Source organism: Mustela nivalis, assembly GCF_964662115.1.
Source record: "Mustela nivalis genome assembly, chromosome: 1".
NCBI classification, from domain to species: Eukaryota; Metazoa; Chordata; class Mammalia; order Carnivora; family Mustelidae; genus Mustela; species Mustela nivalis.
In genome coordinates, this window is record NC_139020.1 from 187,135,293 (window position 1) to 187,162,516 (window position 27,224).

At 44.3% G+C, this 27,224-nt stretch overlaps 1 protein-coding gene across 6 annotated transcripts in view; it reads right to left on the minus strand.

Moving 5' to 3' along the window:
* The window catches only part of PTPRG (protein tyrosine phosphatase receptor type G), a gene marked incomplete at its 5' end in the record, with an annotated part of 700,341 nt that extends 690,110 nt beyond the window's left edge, over nucleotides 1-10,231 (minus strand). For 3 of the 6 annotated variants that reach the window (XM_082727351.1, XM_082727352.1, XM_082727350.1), the window contains one exon: nucleotides 10,098-10,231. In XM_082727351.1, the coding sequence (XP_082583477.1) occupies nucleotides 10,098-10,182 (85 nt within the window). The remainder of the gene's footprint in view (nucleotides 1-10,097) is intronic. The other 3 variants (XM_082727348.1, XM_082727349.1, XM_082727347.1) reach the window with 1 other exon arrangement.
* Between the last annotated feature and the right edge of the window lie 16,993 nt (nucleotides 10,232-27,224).

Genomic DNA, 27,224 nt, shown 5'->3' on the forward strand with positions numbered 1-27,224 from the left:
AGCAGAGCTGCACTCCAGCTTTCATGGGCCAGACTGATAGGAACAAAGTCACTCCATCAGCCAGGGATGGTCTTCCTTGCAGTACCACATACACAACCCATCCACACTTACATACAACCAATCCAGAGAATACAAAACCTCAAACAAGCAGCAACAAAAAAAAAACCTTCCCTCGAGCAGAGACTTAGAGGTCTCCTACATGCACATGGCAAACATCTCCAGGGACCAGCCGAGTATTGTAAATAATCTCTACAGGCCAGGTGAGCGTCCCATCTCAAGGGGCAGGCACTACTGAATGCAAGCTTACTGTTGTTGCCAAGCAAGGGCACAGGCCCTAGGCTGCAATACCTTCCCATTCTTCAGGAGTAACCCAGACTTCTATGGGAAGCCACTATGAGGAGAGGAGCTGTGGTCACCACTGTCCCCGCCCCCCAGTGCCCAGAACAGTGCCTGGCACACTTAAGTTTTCAGGATACACTTGTTGAAGGCAGGAATGCAAAATGCCCCAAGTTTCTATTTCATTTTTTAAATTTTCAACACACCACAGCCAAACCGGTATGGCCAGATGCCCCCTGCAGAACTCCAGATAACACAAATGACTGTCCTGTCTCCATTTCTCTTTTCCAGAGCAAGATCCAGAACTAGCTTTCCATTCTCTTTTTAGACAAAGAACCCTACCCCTCACCCCAATCACAAATCACATTCATTTTAAAGGCCCTACATAACTTGAATGGCATGAACAAGCCTCCATTTTTTTTTTTTAACCTGGACTCCTGGAGATTTAATGTTTAAAAACAAAAAATAGCTTACAGGCATTCCATTAACCAAGATCTACTCACCACCTTGTTTGCTACTCCCTCGGGATAATCTGTCGCAAGGTCAGAAACATAATCAAAGGGTTCATGGACAGAGCCTTAGGAAGCAAGCTCTCAGAGGAAAGTTAACGAGAAGTACACCTCAGACACCATAACGTAATATGCAGTGAGCACCCGACTCGCATACTGTGGAAAAGTTTCAACCTCCCAAACTGTGCAGCCCGGCATCGACGATCCCTAAAATTCTAGAAGAATCTCAAAAACCATTTAGTTAAGCGTGTGAGGGAGAAAAAAAAAATAACAAAGGAACAGAGGGTGTTGCCTAGATCCCACAGCTGGCCTGGCTGGCTGCCAAGGCTGGTTCTAAACTGCAGAAGAAAAATCCAGAACCCAAACCATCTCCTGTCCCCAGGTACAAGTCCCTCGGACCTTTTCCGGCAGTCAAAAAATGACACAGCCAGTCAGCTGAGCTCCAGGGCCTGCAGCCCACACTTAAATGATATATGGGTGAATAATAATACCACCATGTTAGCAGATCACCCTCTTTGATGCCCCAAACAGAAGATCTCAAATGACAGACTACACTGGATCACTCGAAGAGGAATCAAAAAAAAAAACTTACCGCCAACAAACTCACTCTGTCCACAGCTATTATCACCCTATTGAGAAGCTAAAGTAATTTGCTGAAAGGTCATCTCTTCAATGAAACCAAATAAAGTCCGATACTAATTGCATCATTTCCTTATTTATGTGTGGCAAATACAGGAAGACACCTTCACTGCAGTGTAGATGGTCCTCGCTTATATGAGGAAAGGAGGAGGGCGAAATACACCAGGCTGGGTCTGGCTCCTCATTGGCCTTCCCCTGGAATTTGGAAAAACAGTTTTCAAACAAACAACAACCAGTCTGAAATTCAAAATTACCCTGAAAGACGATTAGTGAGATTTATATTACCCATCCCCCACTTACTACAGGGTGACACCTTGGACCAGCGACAGCTTCACTCAGCTCTATCCTACAAGCAGAGATATTCAGTTTCTACTTCCAGGTAGATCAAACGTACATAAAAAGCTTAGGCACAGGGACACCTGGACTGCTAGGTCCGTTAAGTGTCTGCCTTCAGCTCAGGTTAAGATTTCAGGGTTCTAGGATCTAGTCCCACATCAGGCTCCCTCAGTAGGGAGTCTGCTTCTCCCTATGCCTATCCCCCTGCTCGTGCTCTCTCCCTCTCCCTCTTTCTCCCAAATAAAGAAATAAATACAATCTTAAAACACACACACACACACACACACGCACGCACTTAGGCACAGTGCCTAGATAATGGCAAGCACTTGGTGAGGTGAGCTAGTACAACCACTGTTCCCATTATATAGATTAAAACACTGAGGCCCATTTGCCCAAGGTAACACTGCTGTAATAGAACAAAGAATTTCAACCTGGGCCTCTAGGGTCCTACAACGGTTCCTGAAGAAGAGGTATATATATGTCAGCCTCAGGGACCACCAATACCACTCAACCCCCTTTCCACAAGTTGTTGGGTAATTCACCCAAGGCAGCCCAACTACCCAGTGCCACAGCCAAGAAGAGCACTGCTAGCTCTCAGCCTCTACACTCATGGAATGGAAACACTTCAGGAAAAGTGATTTAAAAAAAAAAAAAGAAGAAGAAGAGAAATCATTTATAAATAACAATTGCTTTGTAAATAAATCCTTTTGACAAATGCGTAACTAACTTCACTCTTGGAAAAGTCAAATGACATTTCCTCACTAGTGTGGCCTATGTTTTCGTATTTGGTAAATTGTTTATGGCTGTGTCCTCTATCCAAACTATTCCAAATTGATGCATTTATCTGATTGAAGTGTACTGTGGAGTTTACAAGGCTGCAGTGGAGTGAGAATTCAACTACCTCTTGGATTCATGCAACCAGTGTGGATTCCTCAAAAGTACACCCAATGCAATATCAATCGACAAACCTGTTTTGCTCTCCTGGTTAGAAAAATACTATCGTAGACCCAAAAATAAGACCAGTCGTCCTATTTTCTTACATGGAAGTGTTACATATTCCATGAACTATGCTTTCATTTCTTCTTTTTTAGTTGCTAGATTTTAGCAGCCAACTGTGTCACTTTGCCACAGCCCCAAAATAGCTAAGTCGAGTGGTTGAAAATCGCATTTTGTTGTCTGGCCAGGAAACCATCATGCTGATTTCAGTTTGCAAAAAATTGATTCGAGGGCAGAAGCGAGGCGCAGTTGGGGCTCTCTCCTGCAAGCTCTCTGCAGGTCTGAAGCCACGGAGAGCTGGAGACAGGGACATGGCTGTGTCCAAGGGCCATACAAGTACAAAATAATACCCAAGTGGTACGGTTTGCTTCCCATCAGCAGCATGAAATTAAAAGCCAGAAATGACAGTAACAGGCAGATGCACCCTCCTGGGTTACAACACAGTCAGGAAGGCCTGAGAAGAATCAGCATCCCAGGGTGCACGACCAAGCAGCTCTTTCTACAATGGATAGCACCACGCACAGCTCCTGGAGATTCACGCAGCACCTTTTAAACCTGTGGAAAACATTTTTCCCATTTAAAGTTGGGGACGTGGTGACCCTCCTTTGGAATGTGAGTGAGAAGGTCTCTCGGACTTCACTGAGGCTTTCTCACTTTTTTAAACCTCAAAATCTAACCATTTCACTATTTTTACATGGGATATCCTCTTGCTAGTCTAACTTCTTGTCCTAAAAAAAGCTAAGCCAGTTCCAAACCCATGGTCAAATTTATGTAAATACTTTTTAAATGTTTTTGTTTTTACATACGGTTGTCATTTTCGGTTCTAGTCTCCTCTTCCCATACACTCCTCTTCCAATCTCTTTAGTACACATAAAATAAAAATGGCTCATATACTGAGCGCTTACTGTTTACCATGCAAAGTTCTCAGTCCTTTAGCACACGCATTCTCGCTCAAGCCACACAAAGACCTCAGGAGTCAGGGTCCTATTGCTGTGCCATTTCACAGAGAGAGAGAGAAAAAAGACAGGCACAGAGAGGTTAAGTAACTTGTCTAAGGCAGCACAGCTAGTAATGGAATAGGCAAGCTGGCTGCGAGACCACATTCTTACATACTTCAATATACCCAGTACAACTCTCCACAGCCACCCGGTTTAAAAACAGAAACAGAAAATATTAAGTTCCAGGCTCCAACAAGACTTCTCCCTGCTATATGCTCACACACCAGTACATGGACCCTTAAGAAAACCAAAGTTCTCCCTCAATGTGAAAGCTGCCTCCCACCCCCAGTACAGCAGGACCATCACCCAATTTAGCTAGAGGGCCTTCGAAAAAAGAAGCCAGGCACATCCCCAGCCTGGTCAGCTGTCATTCCTCCATGGAGCCCTAAAAGCACTTTTGACACTGTTTTTGCAAAGAAGCCTATCAAGCACTATACTCATAAAATCTTTGAACCCGCAGAGTCCTGGCAAACCATCTCACATAGGTTATCTATTTTTTTTTTTTCTGTCAAACACCAGAGATTCTGCTAGAAACAATACCAGGTAAAAGGGCCCCTCCAATCCCAGGTGTCTCTACAGAAGCAGACAATGGCACAGGGAGCCCTCTAGCTACTTCAGGCAATCTTACACAGCTATCTCTTATAAACCTCCCCAACCCCTTCAGAATGGGAGCAAGCCACAAAAGTATCTATTGTAGATTTCAATCACCAGACTTTCCTCAAAATGAAATTCACCTGCATTACTTCCAGATTTGCTTTTTTTAAAGAGACATTAACAACTCGGAGGTATTGGAACTTGGAGACAGAGGAATTGTAAGAAAAACAGGAAGAGGTAAACAAGGACTTTTAGAACACATTTCCTTTTTGGAGTGTTGTTGTTGTGGGGGGTTGTTTTTTTTTTTGTTTGTTTGTTTGTGTTTGGTTAGGATTCCTTATAAACACAACCTCGCCCCACAGGCCCCCAAGAGTCAAAACAAAGATACAGATAACCGTTTACCTTACAAATGTGCCTCTGATCTTTTAAGTGCACAAAACATTGTCATAGTCCTGTGTTTAGTTCTTTACAGGGAAGATGGTCACTCCCATTTCTCAGGCAGAGAGCCCAAAGTACCTGATCTTTTAATCATGTGCAAATATTTAGTGAGGCCCTAATTAATGGGTGCCCAAGCAACGTCATTCTGGGACAAACTCCACAAGCAACTCCCACTGCCTGTGGGGGGCAGGCTCTTCTCAAGCAATTATTTCTTTCCACGAAGCTCTACACAGTACTCACTAGCTTTGCCTACAATAAGCTCTGGTGGGAGCTGGGCACACTTCCTTGGCCTCCTTCATATTATTAGATACACAGGCCTTTCATTCTCCACACATACAGCCAAAAATGTAGTTTCAGTGATTACCACTTATTGCCTGAGTGTGGTCAAACCTGTACCAGAGCACATCAAGGGCTTATTGGGGAGGGAAGTGGGTAGAGAATCAAGAATTTCTGAGATAACTTCAGATAACTTCAGAAGTTGTGCTTTATGAAAGGTAATTTCATGGAAGATGTCCCCCAGGATGAAAATGTCAATCATCATTTTTCTTAATCTTGCAATTCAGAATGCACACCCATCTTAAAATCTTTACTTGCTTAGAAATACCACTGCATAGTCCTGAGTCCTATGCAAGTAAAATGTTGAATGGAATTTCAGATTAAAACAATATAGGGGCGCCTGGGTGGCTCAGTGGGTTAAAGCCTCTGCCTTCAGCTCAGGTCATGATCCCGGATGGAGTCCTGAATCCTAGCTCTCTGCTCAGCAGGGAGCCTGCTTACCCCTCTCCCCCAATCCCCCCGCCTGCCTCTCTGCCTTGTAATCTCCGTCTGTCAAATAAATAAAATCTTTAAAAAAGAAAAAAAATTATATATATATATATATATATACACACACACACATATATTTATTTAGAAAATAAAATCTTTAAAAAAGAAAAAAAATTTTATATATATATATATATATATACACACACACATATATTTATTTATTATTTTTACCACAAAAGAAAAGAGGTAAAGCAACAAAGCATTAGCAACACTTGCTGTCTTGACCTAAGTTAAGCTAATGTTAAGTGTCCAGACTGTCCTTTTGGTTAAGAAGTTTCCAGAAAAACAAGGAAGGGAGTACGGTGGTAGGAGGGGGGTCCTCAGTAACAACGGCTATGGGGCATTTATAATGATCTTACAGGAATGGCAAGAAAGTCCGTTCCAACTGGTGCATCAGTATTTTACTGATTATACTACATTAACTTGGGAGTTTTTCAGAACACAAAAATGAACGTAAAAGGGGTTTGGTTTGGTTTCGCTATCCCTGCACTGCCTCACGAAAACGATATAATTTTTACTTGGTGAAAACAAGTCCTTACTTACGGAGAGAAGCCTCACTTTTGGAGACTTCTTTTTCTCCTTTCAGCCAACATTTCCTTAACCTTTCTCCCTCCAGCAACAGCAACTTCTCATTTCTAAAGAGCTCTATATGCCCATTTGGTATTGCAGTTCTAACTCCATCAACTCTGTAAGAGGGACGCTGTTTACACAGAAACATGAAAGACTATATTTATTCCACAACTGTGTCAGAGGGCCTGTGTTTCAAGACCCGACAAACAAAGATTCTTCATGTTGGAACAGGACATCTCAAGTCGGGATTAGGGAGTCGGGGGCCATGCATGATTTCTCACTACATCCCTAAAGACTAAGACTGCTGCTGACTTTCAAACATTACTTCCACATTTTTCTAAGAAGGCCATAAAGGATGTCCATCAGGAATAAGCATGTACATGCAAATGCGCCAAGAGACAGTGGAGAGAGATTCACCAGACATCAATCACGGATCCTCCGATTCTGACACATCCAAAGTACAGAGCAGAGCTTATCCATCTGAAGTGTTTCCAACGTCAGCCTCCTAGATGTAATGTAATTATGGTACAAACATATCAGAATCAAAGAGAACGGTTTCACTCTGAGGGCGGAAAGAGAGAAGAAATCAATAAAAAAAATTTTTTTTCTGTTTCTGCTGAATAGCTTACAAATGTAAAATCATAAAATGTTAACCCTCTCAAGTAGCATATTTTGTATCCTGGTGAAGGCACTTAGACTCTCTATGATTAGATACATATATATGCCAAATGCTTAAATGAAGTATGCATAAGATTTGCTTTAAAATAATGAGGTGTTAGGGAGGGTGGTGGGTACAGAAAAGACTGAGTTCCTAATTGGGGTAACTGGGTAGGGATCCATTATATTTTCCTATTTTCATAAATCTTTCTATAGCAGTATTTTTTAAAAAGATGTAGAAAAAGAATGTACTATGCACTAAAATATATTTGATAGCACTTCTGCTCTGAAAAGTGGAAATACCACTTTAAACACTAACGGAGATGCTGGTCCCACACCTGCCATATACTGTACTGTTGTTGGGAGACCAAAAGCCACTGTTTCTGACCAGCTGGGGAAAGATCCATGGCAGGGCTGTTTCCCAAACCCTTCCAAATTACAGCTACCCTGTATCCTGAATACGAGCAGAGAACAAATCTAACTGGAAAGTTAGTCATTCTGAGAGGAAACAAAATAACAAGGGATTTGGGATAAGGCCTCACAAGGAGGACCCTAATCCAACACCACAGGCATCTTTGTCCATTGTGGCAACCAGATAAAAGCTCCCAAGGTTACGGAGAGCAAGAAGGGGGGGGGTCCCCAAAGCGAACGCGGGCCCCCACCGGGTTCGGAACCCGCCAGGAGCAGCAGCGCCCAGCGGAGGCCGCCTCCTCGCTCCAGGGCGCACCCGCAGCCCCGGAGCCTCGGAACCTGGCCGCGTGCGCCCCCACCCCCGCTCCCACCGCGGCCCCACCGCACCCAGAAGGCAGAGCCGGACCAGTGGAGGTGGTAAGAGCCCCACCGGTGGCTCAGGGGCGCCCCCTGAGGTCCATCGGCGTCGCGGCACCCTCAAAAAACGGAAAGCCGCCCTCTCCCACGGCTCTGACATTTTAACTTTGCCTGGTTCCAAAGGCTGCTCGCTGTACTCTCTCCAGAGGCACTTTTCCAAACCACAGCCCCTCTTCCCCGCGCCTCACACCATTGCCCCTTCCCTTTCCGACACCCTCAGGCTCCAAGGCGAGGGTATGTGCTATTTACCTCGCAGCGTGGGCACGAAAAGAAAATGTGGAAGATGAAAACTGTCCAAGACCCACGAAGGCGGCATCACTGGAGGTCCCATTTTGGATTTCAAGCTTCCTGAGACATCAGGAAAAAGAAAACCACGGCCAACCCACTGGCTGCATACCCGAGCTAAGGAGAACGCCAGACGTGAAATTAGAAATTCCTCTTATTTCGCAAGGCTGCTCTCCTGCTGACTCCCACTGCCCCCATTAAAAAGCATGACCCTTACAAAGCTCGACCCCACTGTGCACCTGAGCCCACTCAGCCGGCAAGCTCACGGCAAAGAAAGTCCAGAAGGAGCAGATGGAGAATACAAATACTGAGCAACAGTCTTTTAAGGGAGAGAGGGCATTTCTTAAGGGGAAATGTCCGCACCGCGCCCAGCCCCGTGGAGGCAGGACCCTAGTAGGCAAACCGCAGGCCTCGGGGTTAGGGTGGACACACGTCCTCGCTAGCCATCCGAGCTGGGTTTCTGGGCAGTGGCAGGAGCTCCCTGCGGTTCCGGGGGCAGGAGGATGCGCAGAGAGGAAAGGGGGTGCCGTAGAAAAGACTGTGCTTTGCCTCTCTGCTCCTCGAGGCCACCCCTGTGCCTGCCTGCAAAAGGGACACTCGCTGCCACTCCCCAAGCAAGTCCCCCAGGGCAGCCCTGTTGCAGGGCGCACGATGTAGCTGGAGGACCCGCTGCACCAAAACCTTGCGCTCAGGCCGCTCGGGGACAAGCGGCTGTGACCAGAGAGACCAGAAACATCGGGGCACGTTTCTTTTTCCCTTCCTTCAGATAACACCCACCTCTAGGTAACCAAGAGCTAATGGATGAAAGGGCAGAGAAAACAGGGATGGGAGGTCTCTATCCTTAGGACAACGAGATTTTAAAAAATTAAAAAGCGAATCGCCCCCCTTCTTCCCACCCGTTCCCCGGCTAAGGCAGAGGACGTGGCCTCAACCCCCCGAGGATGGGGCCGGACAGACTCAAAGGAGCTCCGGGGTGCAGCTGTAGCGGGGGGGGGGGGGGGCTGGGGGGGACGCCTGCATGAGAGGCGAGGGAGGTGGCTGGCCTCTGCCCTGCGGGAGGGGAGAGGAAAGAGGGTCGGCCAGTGGAGGGCTGGAAGTGGAGGGTCGCAGAGCCGCACACCGCTACGTGCGGTGATTTATTATCGTCACCAATGGCCAATACAGTTCCCGTCTTAACCCGGCCAGAAAGGAGCGGGTCTAGGTCCGCCAGCCGCGAACAGCCTGCAAAGAGGCAAAGATGAAGGTAGGCAGGGCGCGCGAGACAGGAAAAAATTCGCCCCGGCGCGAACAGCAACCCAACAGCCGACCACCCCCACCACCCCCCCCCCCGCGCCCCTACAGGAGCAACCCCGCGGAGCAGAGTTGCAGGGTAAAGGGGCCGCGGGCCGGGGCTGGGGAAGCCACGATCTCCCTAAACCGCCTGTTCCCAGCCCTCCCACCGCTCCCGGGCCCCGGCGCGGGTGAAGGCTGGCTCGCTCCAGCACTGAAGGGCAGCCCACGTCCCAGCCCCGAGCTGGGGTCGCCCCTCGCCCCGGACACAAGAACGCAGGCTGCTCTCAACATTCCCAGTCCTCCACGGTTAGCCTCCAGCTTCCATCCTCCTAACACCCTCCAAAGGGTCGGGAAGCAGCAAAGCAAGTCCCTCTCCTTCGGAGCTCCTTAAATCTTCTCGGGGGTGTGGGGCGCACCCTGGGCCCCCCAAACCCACAGAGGCATTCTCCCCAGGCCCCAGTCCCCTCAACGGCCCCAGAGGTCTAGCTCTCTCCAACAGTGACGGATCTGCAAAGCGAGCTTTTCTTCTTACTCGGGCTCCCCCAGACCCCCCCCAAACCTGAGCGAGAGCAGACCCCTTACGGCCCCCGTCCCCTTTTCCCCGCCAGCTCCTTCCACCATCACCAACCATCAGCCTCCCTAAACGCTGCCAGAACCAGCGGAGCGGATCCCTCTCTCCTCCCCGTGTGCCCGGCCCCCCTTCACCCTCTCTGGGGTCCCCGGGACGGGCGCCCGAGCTCCGTGCCGCGGCGACAACTCCGCATCCCCCGCGCGCGCCGGCCAGGGCCGGGTCCCCTCAGCGGCCGGCACTCACCGGGGAAGCACACGACATAATGGAGCACGGAACTGGTGATTTTCAGGAACAAAATCCACCAACACGGTTCCAGTAACCTCCGCATGTCCGAAAACGCACATCGAAAAGAGGAAGGCAGGGGGGTAAACTTGTTGAATAAGTTCTTGTCTCCGTGTGAGCCTCCGCTAAGCCCTGGCTCTTTCCCTGTTCGCCCGCTCTACGGGCCCCCCGCGCTCCGCGGCCCGAGTCCCCCTGGAATCCGGGAAGCCGCCGAGCGCCCCCCGGAAAAATCTCAAAAAAGTGACCGGGAACGCGGAGCCACGCTGGGGACGATCCTCGGTGGAGATGGGCTGCTTTCCGTTCAAAAAAAGAGCAAGCCGAGCGAGCAGGGCGAGTAATCGGCGGGCGGCGACGATGCCCGGGGCCCGGGGCAGGCAGGGACCGCAGGCGGCAGCGGCGAGCAGCCGAAGATCCCCAACTTGAGTCGGCGGCGCAGCGCAGCCCGAGAGCCGGCGGGCGGCGGCGGGGCTGAGCGCGGCGCGGCGTCTCCGAGCTTCAGGCAGGCAGCTCCTTCCAGGGCCCGGGGAAGGAAGGAGGCATGTTTGCGAGCGGGGAAGGGGAGGGGAGAGGCGGGGGGAGCGAAAAGCCCCCCAAAATAGAAACGGCCAGAGGAAACGCAGGAAAACACAAAGGATCTCACAGTGGCGCTGGGGCGAGGGCGCCTTCAGTCCATGCTCCTGAAAGTTGTGGCTCCAGCGCAGGCTGGGGAGGAACGAGGAGCGCGGGGCTGGAAACTGGCCATGCCTCCATACAGGAAGTAACATGTGAGCATGGATCCTGGCAGAGACTTTAAAGCCGGAGAGCGAGCGAGCAGGGGGCGCGCGGCGGCGCGCGAGGCGGCGCGCGAGCAGGGGCGCGCGGCGAGTACGGGGGCGCGCAGCCGGGGCTGCGGGCCACGAGAGCGCGCCCACCGCGCTCTTAAAGCAGCCGTGCTCGCCTCTCGCCTCGGAGGGGTCTCAAAGCCAGGTTCTCCCCGCGCACCGCCCGCGACACTGCGGGCTCGGCTGAGGCAGTTTGGGGAATGGAGACAGCTCCGGCCGGGTCTCGGGGAGAGGAAGGAAGGTGGTTGCCTTTTTGAGCTGGCGAGTGTTTGCCAGATTCCAGATCTTCGAGCTCTTAAAGACGCCGAGCTTTGCGCGGGCTTGACAAGAGGTCTCCCCTCCGTCCGCGTTGCTCGCAGATCCCGGGCGTGTGGGGAGGGGGGCTTGCTTCGGGTCTAAGGAGAGGAGGGGAACGGCCGGCTCCTTTCCTTTTTTGGATGAGGGGGTTTCCTGTTCGTTTCCAGCGCTCCAGCAGAGCCGCAGCGGGGCGCGCCCTGCTCAGTCCCCGCTCGCGCCCCCAATCCGGCACATTCCCCCGCCAGGAAACAAAGCCGAGAGGCCTGTGCACTCGGGCTGCGTTGGGATTTTATTTATTTATTTATTTATTTTTCTTTGAGGCTTCCATTGGCCGAGTCGGCGGCTGGGGACGGGGCGTGTGGGGAGGGATATCGATCCTAGGCTTGCAAAATCCAGCCCTTCCGATCCCCACACCCTTTTTCCCCCTCGCTAAGACGGATCGGTGGCGGAGTTTTCCCAACTCGCTGCTCTGCGGGAGGGGGGAAGGTTCCCGCGCTCCGGCTGGGTGGTGGGGAGAGCGCAGGAAGTGTGCCTCTCACCCTTGGCTGGGTGAAAGCAGCGCCGCGGGGCAGGACCGATTTCCTGGCAGTTACCCGGGGAGCGGCTGCCTCTTTAGCAATCCGGGAGAGGCGTCCGGGGGAAATGGGAGGACTGGGCTTATCTGTAATGAGTTTTGTCCCTTGGCTCTCGGTGAGAAGATCTTTATCGTTTAGACTTCTAAGCGCCCTATTTTCTCTTCTTCCGCGGGTGCTAAAAGTCGGGGAGGCGGGCTTTTGATTAAACATGTAATTGAGCCAAGGTAATTTGCCATTTGTAATTTTTGCCTAATTTTTCTGCCTCTGTTGAAAAGCCATTTTGACAAATGTTTTTAACGTGCCCCTGCTGTTTCATCCCACCACGCAGGGTCCCCCACCCACCCAAACATCCCAACCGGATGCTAGGTTTTCAAATAACGTACAGATGTTCCGAGATCCTCCTGCAAGATGTGATTAGGGAAGCAGTTTCACACCCACACTTCCAAAAGAAAAGCCTTTGAAAAGTTAAGTTTGGGATTACAAACTAATAAAAGCCAGGAAGTTCCTGGGGAGGGCCCGCGCTCTATCTTTAGCTGAACAGGGGTGAACACCCACCCTCAGTGTGGGTAATGAGTTTGTTTGCTTTGGAATTTGGTCCTTCCTGGTTTTGTTGGAATCCTGACTCCCCCATAAATGTTTGAGAGTCAGTTTTCTTGGGAGTGTTGTATTTAAGGGATATCCCTTTGTCAGTGGGCGCTCTGAGAGAGGTTAAAATGACCCCTGCGGCTCTGGCTACCGTCCTGAAGAGTGAATGATAAAATCCGTGTAATTTGAATCAGAACAGAACACACCTGGGCACACCTCCCCAGGTGAGTTTCCTCCTTTGCAAAATGTACATAATAAAAACTGCCATTTGTGGAACGCCTGCTACTGACCCGGCACTGTGCTGAATTATTTCCACAAAGTGTTCATTCAGCAAATTCATTGAGCGCTGAACTGTGCAGGGCATAGTAGGAACACACCCATGAAGAAAAAAGGCAAGGCCTGTGACCTTTGTGAAGCTTACCTTCCGTAGTGGAGGATACAGTCTCTCACAGAATCCTTACAAGAGTTCTGCCAGCGGTCGGGATTATTTTTCCTCTTTTATCGACAAAGAAACAGGCTCTGAGGAGTAAAATAATGGATCCCCAGCTTGCGAGTAGTAGAGCTGGGATTCTGAGACCTGTCTGCCTCCACAGCTTTGCAAAGGCAAAGAAATGAGGAGACACTGAAATGTGAGAGTGAGAAGTGGCTTAGGAGTGGGGGAAGGTTCACCTGGGTTTGGAGAGTAAATTACCACTACTTAATAGGATGCCCCATGCTAAAAATTAATATTGAATTAGATCTAGGCTGGTGACTGTCCTGGGGCCCTAGGGTGGAGTTCTGCAAACTGCTTTTGAAGGCACCTCCCACAACCCAGGCCTTACCAGGCCTCTTAATAAAAGGAAGTTTAAATGAATACCAAACTGGATACATTTTCATTCATTCTACGATCAATTACAGAACAGCTCATACATACCAGACACTGTATCAAGAGTTGGCAGCACAGAACGACCAGGCAGTGAACCTGACAATGTACCCACGGGAAGATTACAACCCACCACCCTGCCAGGAGACATGGCAGGGGATGCACAATATAGTGAGCACCCCAAGAGAGTTGGTGTGAGGGATCCTGGAGTGCCAAAGGAGGGAAGAGATACCCTGATGAGAAGATAAGGCTGCAAAGAGAGAGGGGCCAGTATGGGTAATAAATTACCCCCCAAACGTGGCAGCTTCAAACAGTACACGATTATTATCTCACAGCTCTGTAGGTCCCAAGCCCGGGTGTGGTGTAACCATGTCTTCTGCTGAGGGTCTTCCTAGATTGAAATCGAGGTGTCTGTCAAGTCATTTTCATCTGCAGCTCAGGGTCCTTCTCACAGCTCTTTCAGATTATTGACAGAACTCAGTTCTTTGTATTTGGAGGACAGAGATCCTTATTGTCTTTCTGGTTGTTGTCCAGAGGTAGATCTCAGCTAGAGCTGGTCTTCAGGTCCAGGCCACGCAGCCCTCTCACAAAATGGCTGCACACTTCTGCCAACAGAGAATCTCCCTAGAGGGAGCTGTGTGAGAGTTTTGGGAGTGACCACCCAACACTTTGGGCATAAAATATAACCTAATGAAGGGAGTAACTATCCCATCACACATGTGGTCTAACCCACTCTCAGAAGTGGGGATTATACACCAGGAGGTAGGAATCTTGGGGACCATCTTAGGGCTCTGCCTACCATAGTGCCGGTGGTCTATTTTGAGAATAGACTGATAGTTACAGGTGATCCGTCTCAAGCCAGTCTAGTCTGATGGGATTAACATCTTTTTGACCACAGGCAACTTAACCACTTCGTGCCTCAGTTTCCTCATTCATAAAGAGAGAGTAATAACTGCACCTACTTCTAAACTGAGGAAATTAAAAGGAGTTTAAAAAAAAAAAAAGTGAAGTACTTGGAGCAGTGTAGAGCACCTAATAAGCATTTAATAAATGTAAGCTATTACTGTTCTCTGCTCAAGAAGCTGATGCAAGAGACAGTGAATATATTACTTTCTGCCTGCTCAACTTCCATGTCTTTTCTTCCAGTTTTCCTTTGTACTAATCTCTATGGATGGTCTTGGTCCTTCTTCCTCCAGTGATACCCTGTACCTTTCTACCTCACTGGTTCAGCATTGACACATGTCCCAGCCTTGACCGTTTGGAGCATCTCAGCCTCCTGGCCTGATTGGGTTAGTAACAGCCACATGTTTCCGCTTGGTCCAGTGAACGTCAGACTTCCTCCTGGGTTTGCCAAGTTGGATGACCTTAAGCCTCAACAAGAAAGCAGGGCTCTACTTGGGAAAAGTCTGTTTGAGAATGAACCTGATACCCGGAGGAAAGCAGAGTGGAGAGAGGGAGTCCAACAGACCTCTGATTTAACCACTTGAGTCCTTGAATTAAGTCCTACTGGAAGCCTGACCAAAGCCCCAAACTTTTCAGTTACTTGGGCTGGTAAATTCCTTTTATTCCTTGTGCCTCTTTGAGTTGGATTTTTATTAAAATGAAACTAAAAACTTGAAACCCGAAACTGATCGCAAAAGATCAGTAAAATACCCACACTTTAAAAAAAAAAAAAAAGAAGAAGAAGAAGAAGCAGGAGCTCTTAGAAGTAAGTGATATTTTTAGTCAAGGTGATTGAAATAGTAAAAGACTCAGCTCAGATTGTATCAATCATTTACAAATCACTGTAACAAATCACTGGAAAACGTAGTAACTTGAAACAACCACCTTATTTTTTTTTTTTCCACTCTTGATTTTGTAGGCCAACAATCTGTGCTCTGCCAGGCAATATTGTTCTAGTCATGTCTGAGGTCTTTCATGCAGCTCTAGCACCAGCTGCAGGAACCTCGACTGGGTCTGCCTGGTCCTGCCTGCTCCAAGATGGCCTCAGTCACTTGCCGGGCAATTAGTGCTGTTGGCTGGGGCACCTCGGTACTCATCCACTGACAATTCCAGCAGCCAGTTCTCAGACTTATTCACAAAATGGTCTCAGGCTAGTAGGAATGAAAGTGGAGGCTATAAAATGTCTTGATATCTACCCTCATCAGTGGCATCACATCATTTCCATTGCATTTTATTGGTCAAAGCAAGTCTAAAAGTCCCAGTTCAGGGAGAGGGAGAAACAGACTCTGGTTCTTACGGGTAGGAGCACCAAACTCTCCTTGCAAATGGGGTATGAAAACAAGGATTAGAGGAATGGTGGTCTTTGCAAACAATCTATCTACTCTTAAAACTAGATGATGTATATAGGTGGAATTGTGTCCCCCTTGCCCCCCGCCCTGCAAAAAGAAATGTTGAAGTCCTAACCCTTAGTACCTAATTCATAGAACCTCAGAGTATGACGGGACTTGGAAACAGGGTCTCTACAGAGGTAAGTGAAACTGAGGTCATTAGAGTTGGCCCTAATCCAATAAACCGGTGTCTTTATGAAAAGCAGAAATGCGGACACAGAGACAAGTACAGAGAGAACACAATGTGCAAACATATGGGAACTAGATGGGCATGTGACTAAAGTGACACATTTATAAGCCAAGAAATGCCAAGGATTGATGACAAACACCAGAAGCTGGGAAAAAGCAGGGATGACTTTCCCTACATGTTTCAGGGGGAACATGGCTCAGGCAATACTTTGATTTTGGACTTCTAGCATCCAGAACCATGCAGCAATAATTACCTGCCGTTTTAACCTCCCCAGTTTATAGTACTTTGTTAAAGCAGCTCTAGGACACTGCACAGAGGCCATTAACCTTTTCCCCTTCAATCGTTTTCATGAGTAGACAAACCATACTTGTGACTATGTGTTCAACCTCACAAGTGAAGCCTTGCAAAACGATAACAACAGAAAACCTCTTCTAGTCATTCTGACCTCAACTTTGGGGGCAATGTTTATTTTAGGGTAAAAGAAATAAAGACGGCAAAATATGTTTATTCGGGAAAAAATGTAAAAAAAAAATCTCAAAGACCTCTAATAATGATACTTGTCATTACACAATGCCCTATATTTAGCAGACCAAAGAGAATAAACAAGTAGTGACACAATTTTAACAGACTATTTAAAAGTAGGATTAAGTGGTGCCTGGGTGACTCAGTGGGTTAAGTGTTTGCCTTCGGCTCAGGTCATGATCCCCAGGGTCCTGGGATTGAGCCCCGAATCGGGCTTTCTGCTGAGCGGGGAGCCTGCTTCCTCCTCTCTCTGGGCCTGCTTCTCTGCCTGCTTGTGATCTCTGTCTGTCAAATAAATAAAATCTTTAAAAGTAGGATTAAGTGAAGCCTGGGTGGCTCAGTGGGTTAAGTGTCTGCCTTTGGCTCAGGTCATGATCCCGGGGTCCTGGAATTGAGCCCCACATCAGGCTCTCTGCTCAGTGGGGAGTCTGTTCTCCCTCAGCCTCTGCCAAGCCCCTTCATTCTTTCTCTGTTTCTTTTTCACAATTAAATAAAATCTTATAAAATAATAAAAATAAAAGTAGGATTAAATACTACTGGCAAAAATGACTGATAAAGGTGTTTTGGTAACAAGTAAGAGAAGCACCAAACAAACCAACTGGAACCAAAAAAAGGAAGTTATTGTTTTATTTCACTGGTGGGAAGTTTAAGGCTTTGGGTAAATCTGTATCCAGGTTCTCCAATGATGGCTCCAAATTCCCTCCAGAGCTCTGATGACTCTATTCACCTTTCCTTTGACTTTCTTGTCTGGCTCCCGGTGATACCTGGTTTCAAAGAGAGATGTTTCCCAATGCTCAGATTGACTCCCCAAAATATATTTTGATTGCCCTTGCTTAGGCCCTATATATACTCTGCCTAAACTGGGGTTATAGACTTGACAAACCTGATGGTAGAGGCAAGGCTTACTTTTGATTTTTCACACATTAGAAGAATAAGGAATAGGAGAAGAATAGATAGCAAAAAAGTAGCTATAATCTCATTTAAGCCATGGTAACAGTCTTCTAAAGCGGGAACTATTATAATTCCTATTTTAAAGAAGTAAAAACCAAGACATCAAAAGATTGGATAATTTGAACTGAGGCTACCAAGGACTGCAAAGTAAGGCAGGGTTCAGTCACTGGAGGACCCTAGGCTCAGAAAGTGAGTCTTAAAGGCTAATTACCGGACCTAAATGCTAAACTCAAAGCCAAAGTAACATGATTCACAAACATTGTAGGCCCAGAGTAATCAGAGATGGTGATAACAATTCATGAACAAGAATCTTCATCACAGTATTTCCTGATAAAAATTAGAAAAAACATGAATTTTCAACTATAGGAGATCAATTAAATAATTATATACCTATCTAGTAGAATATTATACTCTATTTAAAATGATGCTTTTGGGAGCACCTGGGTGGCTCAGTGGATTAAGCCTCTGCCTTTGGCTCAGGTCATGATCTTGGGGTCCTGGGAAAAAGCCCCATGTCGGGCTCTCTGCTCAGGAGGGAGCCTGCTTCCCCTCCCTACCCCACCCCCGCCTGCCTCTCTGACTACTTGTGATCTCTCTCTCTGTGTCAAATAAATAAAATAAAATCTTTAAATAAATAAATAAATAAAATGATGCTTTTGAAAGTGAACGTGTAGCCAAACTATGGAAAGAACCTAGATGTCCATCAACAGATGAATGGATCAAGAAGATGTGGTATATATACACAATGGAATACTATGCAGCCATCAAAAGAAATGAAATCTTGCCATTTGCGACAACATGGATGGAACTAGAGCGTATCATGCTTAGCGAAATAAGTCAAGCAGAGAAAGACAACTATCATATGATCTCCCTAATATGAGGAAGTGGTGATGCAACATGGGGGCTTAAGTGGGTAGAAGAAGAATCAATGAAACAAGATGCAATTGGGAGGGAGACAAACCATAAGTGACTCTTAATCTCACAAAAAAAACTGAGGGTTGCTGGGGGGGGGGGGTTGGGAGAAGAGGGTGGGATTATGGACATTGGGGAGGGTATGTGCTTTGGTGAGTGCTGTGAAGTGTGTAAACCTGGTGATTCACAGACCTGTACCCCTGGGGATAAAAATATATGTTTATAAAAAATAAATAAATAAACAAATGGCTTTAAAAAAAAAACAAAAACAAAATTGTTTTCACAGACAAAGTATTTTCCACAATTGCAGAAAATAAGGGAACTTCAAATAAGTATGAAATATATGAAACCAATGGATTTAAGTTTTCTGTTTATGATTTTGTTAGTGAAGGAGGATCTTCCATTTTTCTGAAGGGGCTGTTTTTTCCACATCTACAATGTTTCGGCAACCTAACCCCCTAAAAATGCAAACAACAAAAAATGAAGGAAGGAAGAAAGGAAAAAAAGAAGGAGAAGGGAAAGAAAGAGAAAGGAAGAAAAGGAGAAAGAAAGGAAGGAAGGAAGGAAGAAAAGAAAGAAGGAAAGAAAATTTACCTGCAAAATAATCCTTGATAATACTAAATGCTGGCAAAAATGCAGTGAAGTGGGTACTGATAGGCCGACAGTGAAATTCAATTTGCTATAAATGTCCTGAAAAAATATTAGTCAATATGTATCATGAACTTCAAAAATATTTACATCTCTTGGCCCCAGAAATTTAGCTTTCAGTACTCTCTTAAAACATAGATAACAGGAGCACCTGGCTGGCTCCACTGAAAGAGCGTGTGACTCTTGATCTGGGGGGTGGTGAGTTCGTGCCCCACAGTGGGTGTAGAGAGTCCTAGAAAATAAACAAATAAACTTTTAAAACAGAGATAATCAGTATCAACTGTACTTGAATTAAAAAATAGAATAAATAAAATATAATACCTAATTAATGAATAAATAATAAAATAATAGAGACATATTCATGAAGAATTATGGGAAAGTGTTGTCCATCGCTAGAGAAAAATAGGTTATTTAAAAAGAGAGACAGAAGCGGGTTAGCAAGATGGCAGAGGAGTATGAGATCTAAATTTTGTCTGGTCCCAGGAATTCAGCTAGGTAGTTATCAAACTATTCTGAACACATATGACCTCAAGAGAAGAGCAAAGAAAAGAATACTAGCAACTCTGTGAACTGAAAAGTGACCACTTCCTTGAAGGTAGGACATGTGAAGTGAATCTGAGGCGGTATTAAGGAAGATAGAGAGTGGTTGGGAGGGGGGGTGCGGGGGAGCCTGGGTCAGCCAGCGCCCAAGGGAGAGGTAGAGCAACAGAGCACAAAATCAGAATTCTTAGAAGTCTGCTCTGCTGAGGGACATCTCTCCAGTGGCTGAGCGGGGGTCGGGGGTGGAAGAAGAGGGGGGTAGAACCCTCGCAGGGACACTGTGGTCTCAGGACCCGCAGGGACACAAAAAGACTTGGGGTGTCTGAGTGTGGCAGAATTCCCAGGTATTGGAGCGGGGAAACTGACTACAGAGACAGACCGAGGTGGGGGCTCTCAGCTCAGGTTACCTTAAACCGTGATCCGAGGCACAGTGGGGGCCACTGCTCTTTGAGCAAGGACCCTATAAGCGGCAGATCTGGGGAGATCCCTCCTTCCTCCTTTAGGAGGAGCAGCACGAAGGGTGATGCAGGAATCTGCGGGGTTTGGAGACTCCAAACGGGGCCATGCACCAGAGATAGAAATGCTCAGTCACAGGCCAGGTGAGCAGAGCACAGCCAGAGACCAGAGACACAGGAGGGATTGACTGCCTTTTTCTGAGGGCACACTCAGAAGTGAGGACCTGAGCTCTCAGCTCCTCTGGAGCAGGAGATTGGGAGGTTGCCATCTTCATCCTCCTCCTCCTGAAAGTGTTCAGGGAAAAAAGCTCCCAAGAGCAAACCCGAGCAGATTACCTAGCCTGGCTCCTGGCAAGGGCAGCACAATTCCACCTCAGGCAAAGACATTGGAGAATCACTGCCACAGGCCCCTCCCCTAGAAGACAAGCAAGAACATCCAGCCAAGACCCAGTTTACCCATCAATGAGAACTGCAGTACTCCAGTGCTATGGGAATACACAACCTAGAATTCATGGCTTTTTTCCCACCATTTTTTAATCTGAAAAAGGTAATGTTTTAAGTTTTCTTTAGTTTTTCTTTTTCTATTTGTTTTTCTTCCTTTTGAATTTTTCTTCTTTTCTTTTTCAACCTTGTTATCAATTCCTTTTATAATTATTTTTTCAATTTTCATTTTTATAGTCATAGTCCATCCCATCATTATATTTACCCTTATTTTTATATATATGTAAGTTTTTCTTTCATTAAAATTTTGGGAGGCAGTTTCTTCTAACAGAACAAAATACATCCAAAATCTAGGGTGGGGCTCTGTTTAATTCACCAGCCTGATCATATTCTAGCCCCTCCCCAACCCGCCAGTTTTGGGTCTCTTCTGATTTGTTTAGGGTATGTTTTTCTGGGGTCATTGTTACCCTTTTAGCATTTTATTCTCTCATTCATCTATTCTTCTCTGGACAAAATGACAGAATGGAAAAACTCATTTCAAACAAACAAAACAAACAAAAAAACAAAACAAACAAACAAACAAACAAAAAAAAACAAGAGCAGTACCAATGGCCCAGGACCTAATCAACATGGACATTAGTAAGATGTTGGGACTAGAGTTCAGAATGATGATTATAAAGATACTAGCTGGGCTTGAAAAAAGCATAGAAGATACTAGAGAATCCCTTTCTGGAGAAATAAAATCTCACTAAGTTGAAATAAAAAAGGCTGTTAATGAGATGAAATTAAAAAACTGAGACTCTACAAAATACCATCAACTTTTTTTCAAAGAAATAGAACAAATAACCCCAAAATTTATATGGAACCAGAAAATACCCCAGATAGCCAGAGAAATGTTGAAAAAGAAAACCAAAATTGGTGGCATCACAATTCCAGACTTCAAGCTCTATTACAAAGCTGTCATTATCAAGACAGTATGCTACTGGCACAGAAACAGACACATAGATCAATGGAACAGAATAGAGAGCCCAGAAATACACTCTCAACTCTATGGTCAACTAATCTGTGACAAAGCAGGAAAGAATATCTAATGGAAAAAAGACAGTTTCTTCAGCAAATGGTGTTGGGAAAATTGGACAGCCACATGCAGAGGAAAGAAACTGGACTGTTTCCTTAAACCACACACAAAAATAGACTCAAAATGGATGAAAGACCTCAATGTGAGACAGGAATCCATCAAAATCCTTGAGAAGAACATAGGCAGCAACCTCTTTGACCTCAGCCGCAGCAACTTCTTCCTAGAAACATTGCCAAAAACAAGGGAAGCAAGGGCAAAAATGAACTATTGGGACTTCATCAAGATCAAAACCTTCTGCACAGCAAAGGAAACAGTCAACAAAACCAATAGACAACTGAGGGAATGGGAGAAAATATTCACAAATGACCTATCAGATAAAGGGCTAGTATCAAAAATCTAGACAGAACTTATCAAACTCAACAACCAAAGAACAAATAATCAAATAATACAGTATATGTTAACAATCAAGAAATGGACAGAAGACATGAAAAGACATTTCTGCAAAGAAGACATCCAGATGGCCAACAGACACATGAAAAAGTGCTCCACATCACTCGGCATCAGGGAAATACAAATTAAGACCACAATGTGATACCACCTCACACCAGTCAGAATGGCTAAAATTAACAAGTCAAGAAATGTCAGATGTTGGTGAGGATGATAGAAAGGGGAACCCTCCTACACTTTTGGTGGGAATGCAAGCTGGTGCAGCCACTCTGGGAAACAGTATGGGAGTTCTTCAAAAAGTTGAAAATAGAGCTACCCTATGACCCAGCAATTGCACTACTGGGTATTTACCCCAAAATTAGAAATGTAGTGATCCAATGGGGCACACACACCCCAATGTTTATAGCAGCAATGTCCACAATAGCCAAATTATGGAAAGAGCCTAGATGTCCATCAACAGATGAATGGATAAAAAAGATAGGGTATGTATATGCAATGGAATATTATGCAGCAATCAAAAAACAAAATCTTGCCATTTGCAATGACATGGGTGGTTCTAGAAGGTATTATGCTAAGTGAAATAAGTCAGTCAGAGAAAGATGATTATCATCTGATCTCACTGATATGTGGAATTTGAGGAAGTAGGCAGCAGAATATCATAGGGGACAAGAGGAAAAAACAAAACAGGATGAAACCAGAGAGAGGAGACAGGGAGGGAGACAAACCATAACAGACTCTTAATCTCAGGAAACAAACTGGGGTTTGCTGTAGTGGAGGTGGGAGGGATGGTCCGACTGTGTGATGGACATTGGGGAAGATATATGCTTTGGTGAGTGCTGTGAATTGTGTAAGACTGATGAATCACAGACCCGTACCCCTGGAACAAATAATACAGTATATGTTAACAAAAATAAATAAATTTTTTAAAATAACATAAAATAAAAAGAGAAAAAGAAATAATCAGAAATGGAAATCTCTCAAAAATGTTTGTAAAGGTGTTCTTATGATAATATTTATAACAGGAAATTATACATAAAACAATTGAAATACCTATCCTCAATATAATATATTATTGCATAGGGATTTAAATGATGTTTATGAGGACATGGGGAAAATGTTTACCTTGCTTTGTAAAGTAAAAATGGGAACACAAATATGTAATCTTAGCTTAAATTTATAGAAAATAAATATATAGAGGTGCCCTGTGTGACTTAGTTGGTTAAGTTTATGTCTTTTTCTTGTTTTTTTTTTTTTTTTATGCCTTTGGCTCAGATCATGATCCCAGAGTCCTGGAACTGAACCCTTGCATTGGGCTCTCTGCTCAGCAGGGAGTCTGCTTCTCCCTCTGACAACCCCCTCCCCCCACCCCACTCATCCTTGCAATCTCTGTCTCACCCTCTCTCTGTCTCTCTAAAATAAATAAATACGTTCTTAAAAAATAAAAAAAAATTAAAAATAAGTATATATGATATTGGAAGAAAATATGCTAAAATATTTTAAATGACTATCTTAGGATGATAAAATTACTAGTGATTTTTATTTTCTTCCTTATATTTCTCATACACTTAAACTTTTCTATAATAAACTTTTTTTTAAAAAGAGACGGGGCTCATTCAGTTGAGCATACAACTCTTGATCTTGGCTTAGGTCAGGATTTCAGGGTTGTGAAATCAAGCTCCACATTGGGCTCCATGCTGGGCATGGAGCCTGCTTAAGATTCTCTCTCCCTCTCCCTCTGCTCCTCCTCTGCTCCCTCTCTTAAAGAATAACAACAATAAATCATTTATGGTGATATCAACATCATGGTGATATAGATATCCCTTGTTTTTACTGCCCTCCCCGACAACAAAACCTTGACATTCATCCATGTAAAAAAGTGTTTGAGGGAGTTGGGGATCCAGCACCATTCACGAAGTGGCCCAGAAGAAGTTGCCCACCCATGCATCAGGCAATAGGCAGACAGACCTCAGTCTCAGCTGTATACTGGCAGTGGCCTGCAAAATGACTCCAGCCTCTCTTGTCCACAGTCTGAGAGCCCATGGAAAATATTGACTTGAACAATCACTTGTGAACCAGAGGGCCTTTGTGGAAGTTCAGGTTTCCAAAGAAGTTCCAGTACACTACACCAGAGTTCGGGGTGGGGTGGGGGATGCGTTTTAGACGCATTAGAAAGGGTATTAAGTAAAGACCAGAGGAGGTAACTGCTACTTTAAAATGCAAATACACCAATGCAAAACTTCAAGGAATATGAAAAATCAAGGTAACTTGAGGATCACAATAACCTTCCAGTAATCACACGAACATGAAGAATAGGAGGAGACTTCAATATCCCGCTTTTCACAATGGAGCGATCACCTACACAGAAAATCAAGGAAAAAATGGACTTCAATGATACTTTAGACCAAATGGGCCAGCAAACATATATAGAATATTCCATTAAACAGCAGAAGAATACATATTCTTTTCAAGTGTGCCTTTGATCATCCCCCAAGATAGATCATATGATAGGTCACAAAATGAGTCTTATCAAATTTAAGATTAAAATTATACCAAATATATTTTATGACTACAATGGTATGAAACTAGAAATCAGTAATAGGAGGAGACCTAGGAAGTCCACAAATATATGGAAATTAAACAGCACACTTCTGAACAACCATTGGGTTCAAGAAGAAAGAAAAAGGGAAAGCTTAAAATATCTTGAGGGGAAAAGAAGGAAAAAACAAACATGCCAAAACCTATAGGATGTTACAAAAACAGTACCAAAAGGGAAATTTACAGTAATAAACTGTAAAAACTTTTTTTTAAAAAGAAATATCTCAAATAAACAATATAACTTTATAACTCATGGCAAAGAAATAGATGAAATAAATGAAATAGAAACCAGAAAAACAAAAGAAACAATCAGTGAAAGAGCTGGGTTTTTTTGAAGAAGTGAACAAAACTGACAAACCTTTAGTTAAACTAAGAAAAAGAGGGAAGACTTAAGTAAAATCAGACATGAAAGAGACATACAGGGCGCCTGGGTGGCTCAGTGGATTAAGCCGCTGCCTTCGGCTCAGGTCATGATCTCAGGGTTCTGGGATCGAGTCCCGCATCGGGCTCTCTGCTCAGCAGGGATCCTGCTTCCCTCTCTCTCTCTCTGGCTGCCTCTCTGTCTACTTGTGATTTCTCTCTGTCAAATAAATAAAGAAATAAATCTTTAAAAAAAAAAAAAAGAAAGAAAGAGACATACAACTGACACTACAGATATACAGAGGATCATAAGAGGCCACCATGAAGAGTAGTACAACAACAAATTGAATAATGTGGAAGAAATGGATAAGTTCTTAGATGCATACAACCTACCAAGATTGAATCATGAAAAAAATAGAAAATATGAACAGACCAATAATAAGTAAGGAGATTCAATCAGTAACCAAAAACCTCCCAACAAAATAAAGTCCAGGACCAGACATTTTTCCTGACGATTTCTATGAAGCATTTAAAAAGGCAATAACACCAATAATTCTCAAACAGTTCCCAAAAAATGAAGAGGAGGGAACACTCCCAAACTTATTTTACAAAGCCAACATTACCCTGATACCAAAGTCACATCAGGACACCACAAGAAAAGAAGAGGACAGGCCAATATCCCTGATGAATGTAAATTCATAAACATTCAAAAAAATAATAATGAATACATAAAAAGGATTATTATACTGCAAGATCAAATGAGGTTTATCCCTGGAATATGATGATAGGCAATATATACAAATCAATATGCGTGATAAACCACATTAATAGCTTGAAAGATAAAATCATATGATCATCTCCATAGATGGAGAAAAAGCATTGAAAAAAATATAACATCCCTTTACATGGAAACACTCAACAAATTGGGCATAGAAAGAATAAACCTCGAGATAAAGGCCATGTATGATAAGCCCATAGTTAACATCATATTCAACAGTGAAAGACTGAAAGCTTTTCTTCTAAGATCAGGAATAAGACAAGTGTTCCCATTCTCACCTCCCATTCAACATAGGACATCTGGAAGTCCTGGCCAGAGCAATCATGAGAAAGAAATTAAAAAAAGACATGTACCATATGAATTTACTCATATGTGGCATTTCAGAAACAAAACAAATCAGCAAAGAAAAAAAGAGAGAGACCAAGAAATAGACTCAACTATAGAGAACAAACTGATGGTTACCAGAGAGGAAGGGAGTAAGGGAGTGGAGTGAAATAGGGGATGGGAATTAAGGAGTGCACTTACGGTGATGAGAACTGGACGATGTATGGAATTGTTGAATCATTATATTGTACACCTGAAACTAATATATCACTGTATGTTAAAAATACTGGAATTTAAAAGAAAAAAGAAAAAGAAATAAAAGGCATCCAAGGGCACCTGGGTGGCTCAGTGGGTTAAGCATCTGCCTTCGGCTCAGGTCATAATCTCGGGGTCCTGGGATCGAGCCCCACATCGGGCTCTCTGCTCGGCAGGGAGCCTGCTTCCTCCTCTCTCTCTGCCTGTCTCTTTGCCTACTTGTGATCTCTGTCTGTCAAATAAATAAGTAAAATCTTAAAAAAAAAAAAAAGAAAAAAGAAAAATAAAAGGCAAAATAAAATAAAATAAAAATAAAAATAAAAGAAAAGAAATGAAAGAAAGAAATTGTGTTTTTAGATAACATCTTATATATAGAAAATTCTAAGCACTATACCCAAAAAGTATTGGAACTAAGTTCAGTAAAGTTGCAGAATTCAAAATCAACATACAGAAATTAATTGCCAAGTGTATATTTCATATACTAAATATGAAATATCTGAAAGAGAAATAAAATAATCTCACTCACAATAGCATAAAAAAACAATAAGGTACTTAGGAATGAATTTAACCAAGGAGATGAAAGGTCTGTACGCTGAAAACTACAAGACTTTGTTGAAAGAAATTGAAGAAGATACAAATAAATGGAAAGATAGCCCATATTCACAGATCAGAAGAATTAATATTATTAAAATGTCTATACAAGCTATAGGTATTATTTAATAGATAATATTTAATAGATATTAATAATATTTAATAGATAGTATTTAATATATAATATTTAATAATATTATTAAAATGTCTATACAAGCTATCTAAAACAAGCTATAGATTCAAAGTAATTCCTATCAAATTCTAAATACTAATTAGTGAGTTTAGCAAGGTTCTAGGATACAAGTTTGGCCTACAAAAGTAACTTGTATGTCTACATACAGGCAGTAATTAATGGGAAACTGAAAATCAAAAAATTCTTTTATAGTATATCCCCAAAAGTGAAATACTTAGGTATAAATCTAACAAAACACGTGTAGGAGCATTATACTGAAAACTCCAAAATGCTGTTGAAAGAAATCAAAGTAAAGCTCAATATAAGAGGAATACACCATGTCCATGGATTGGGACATT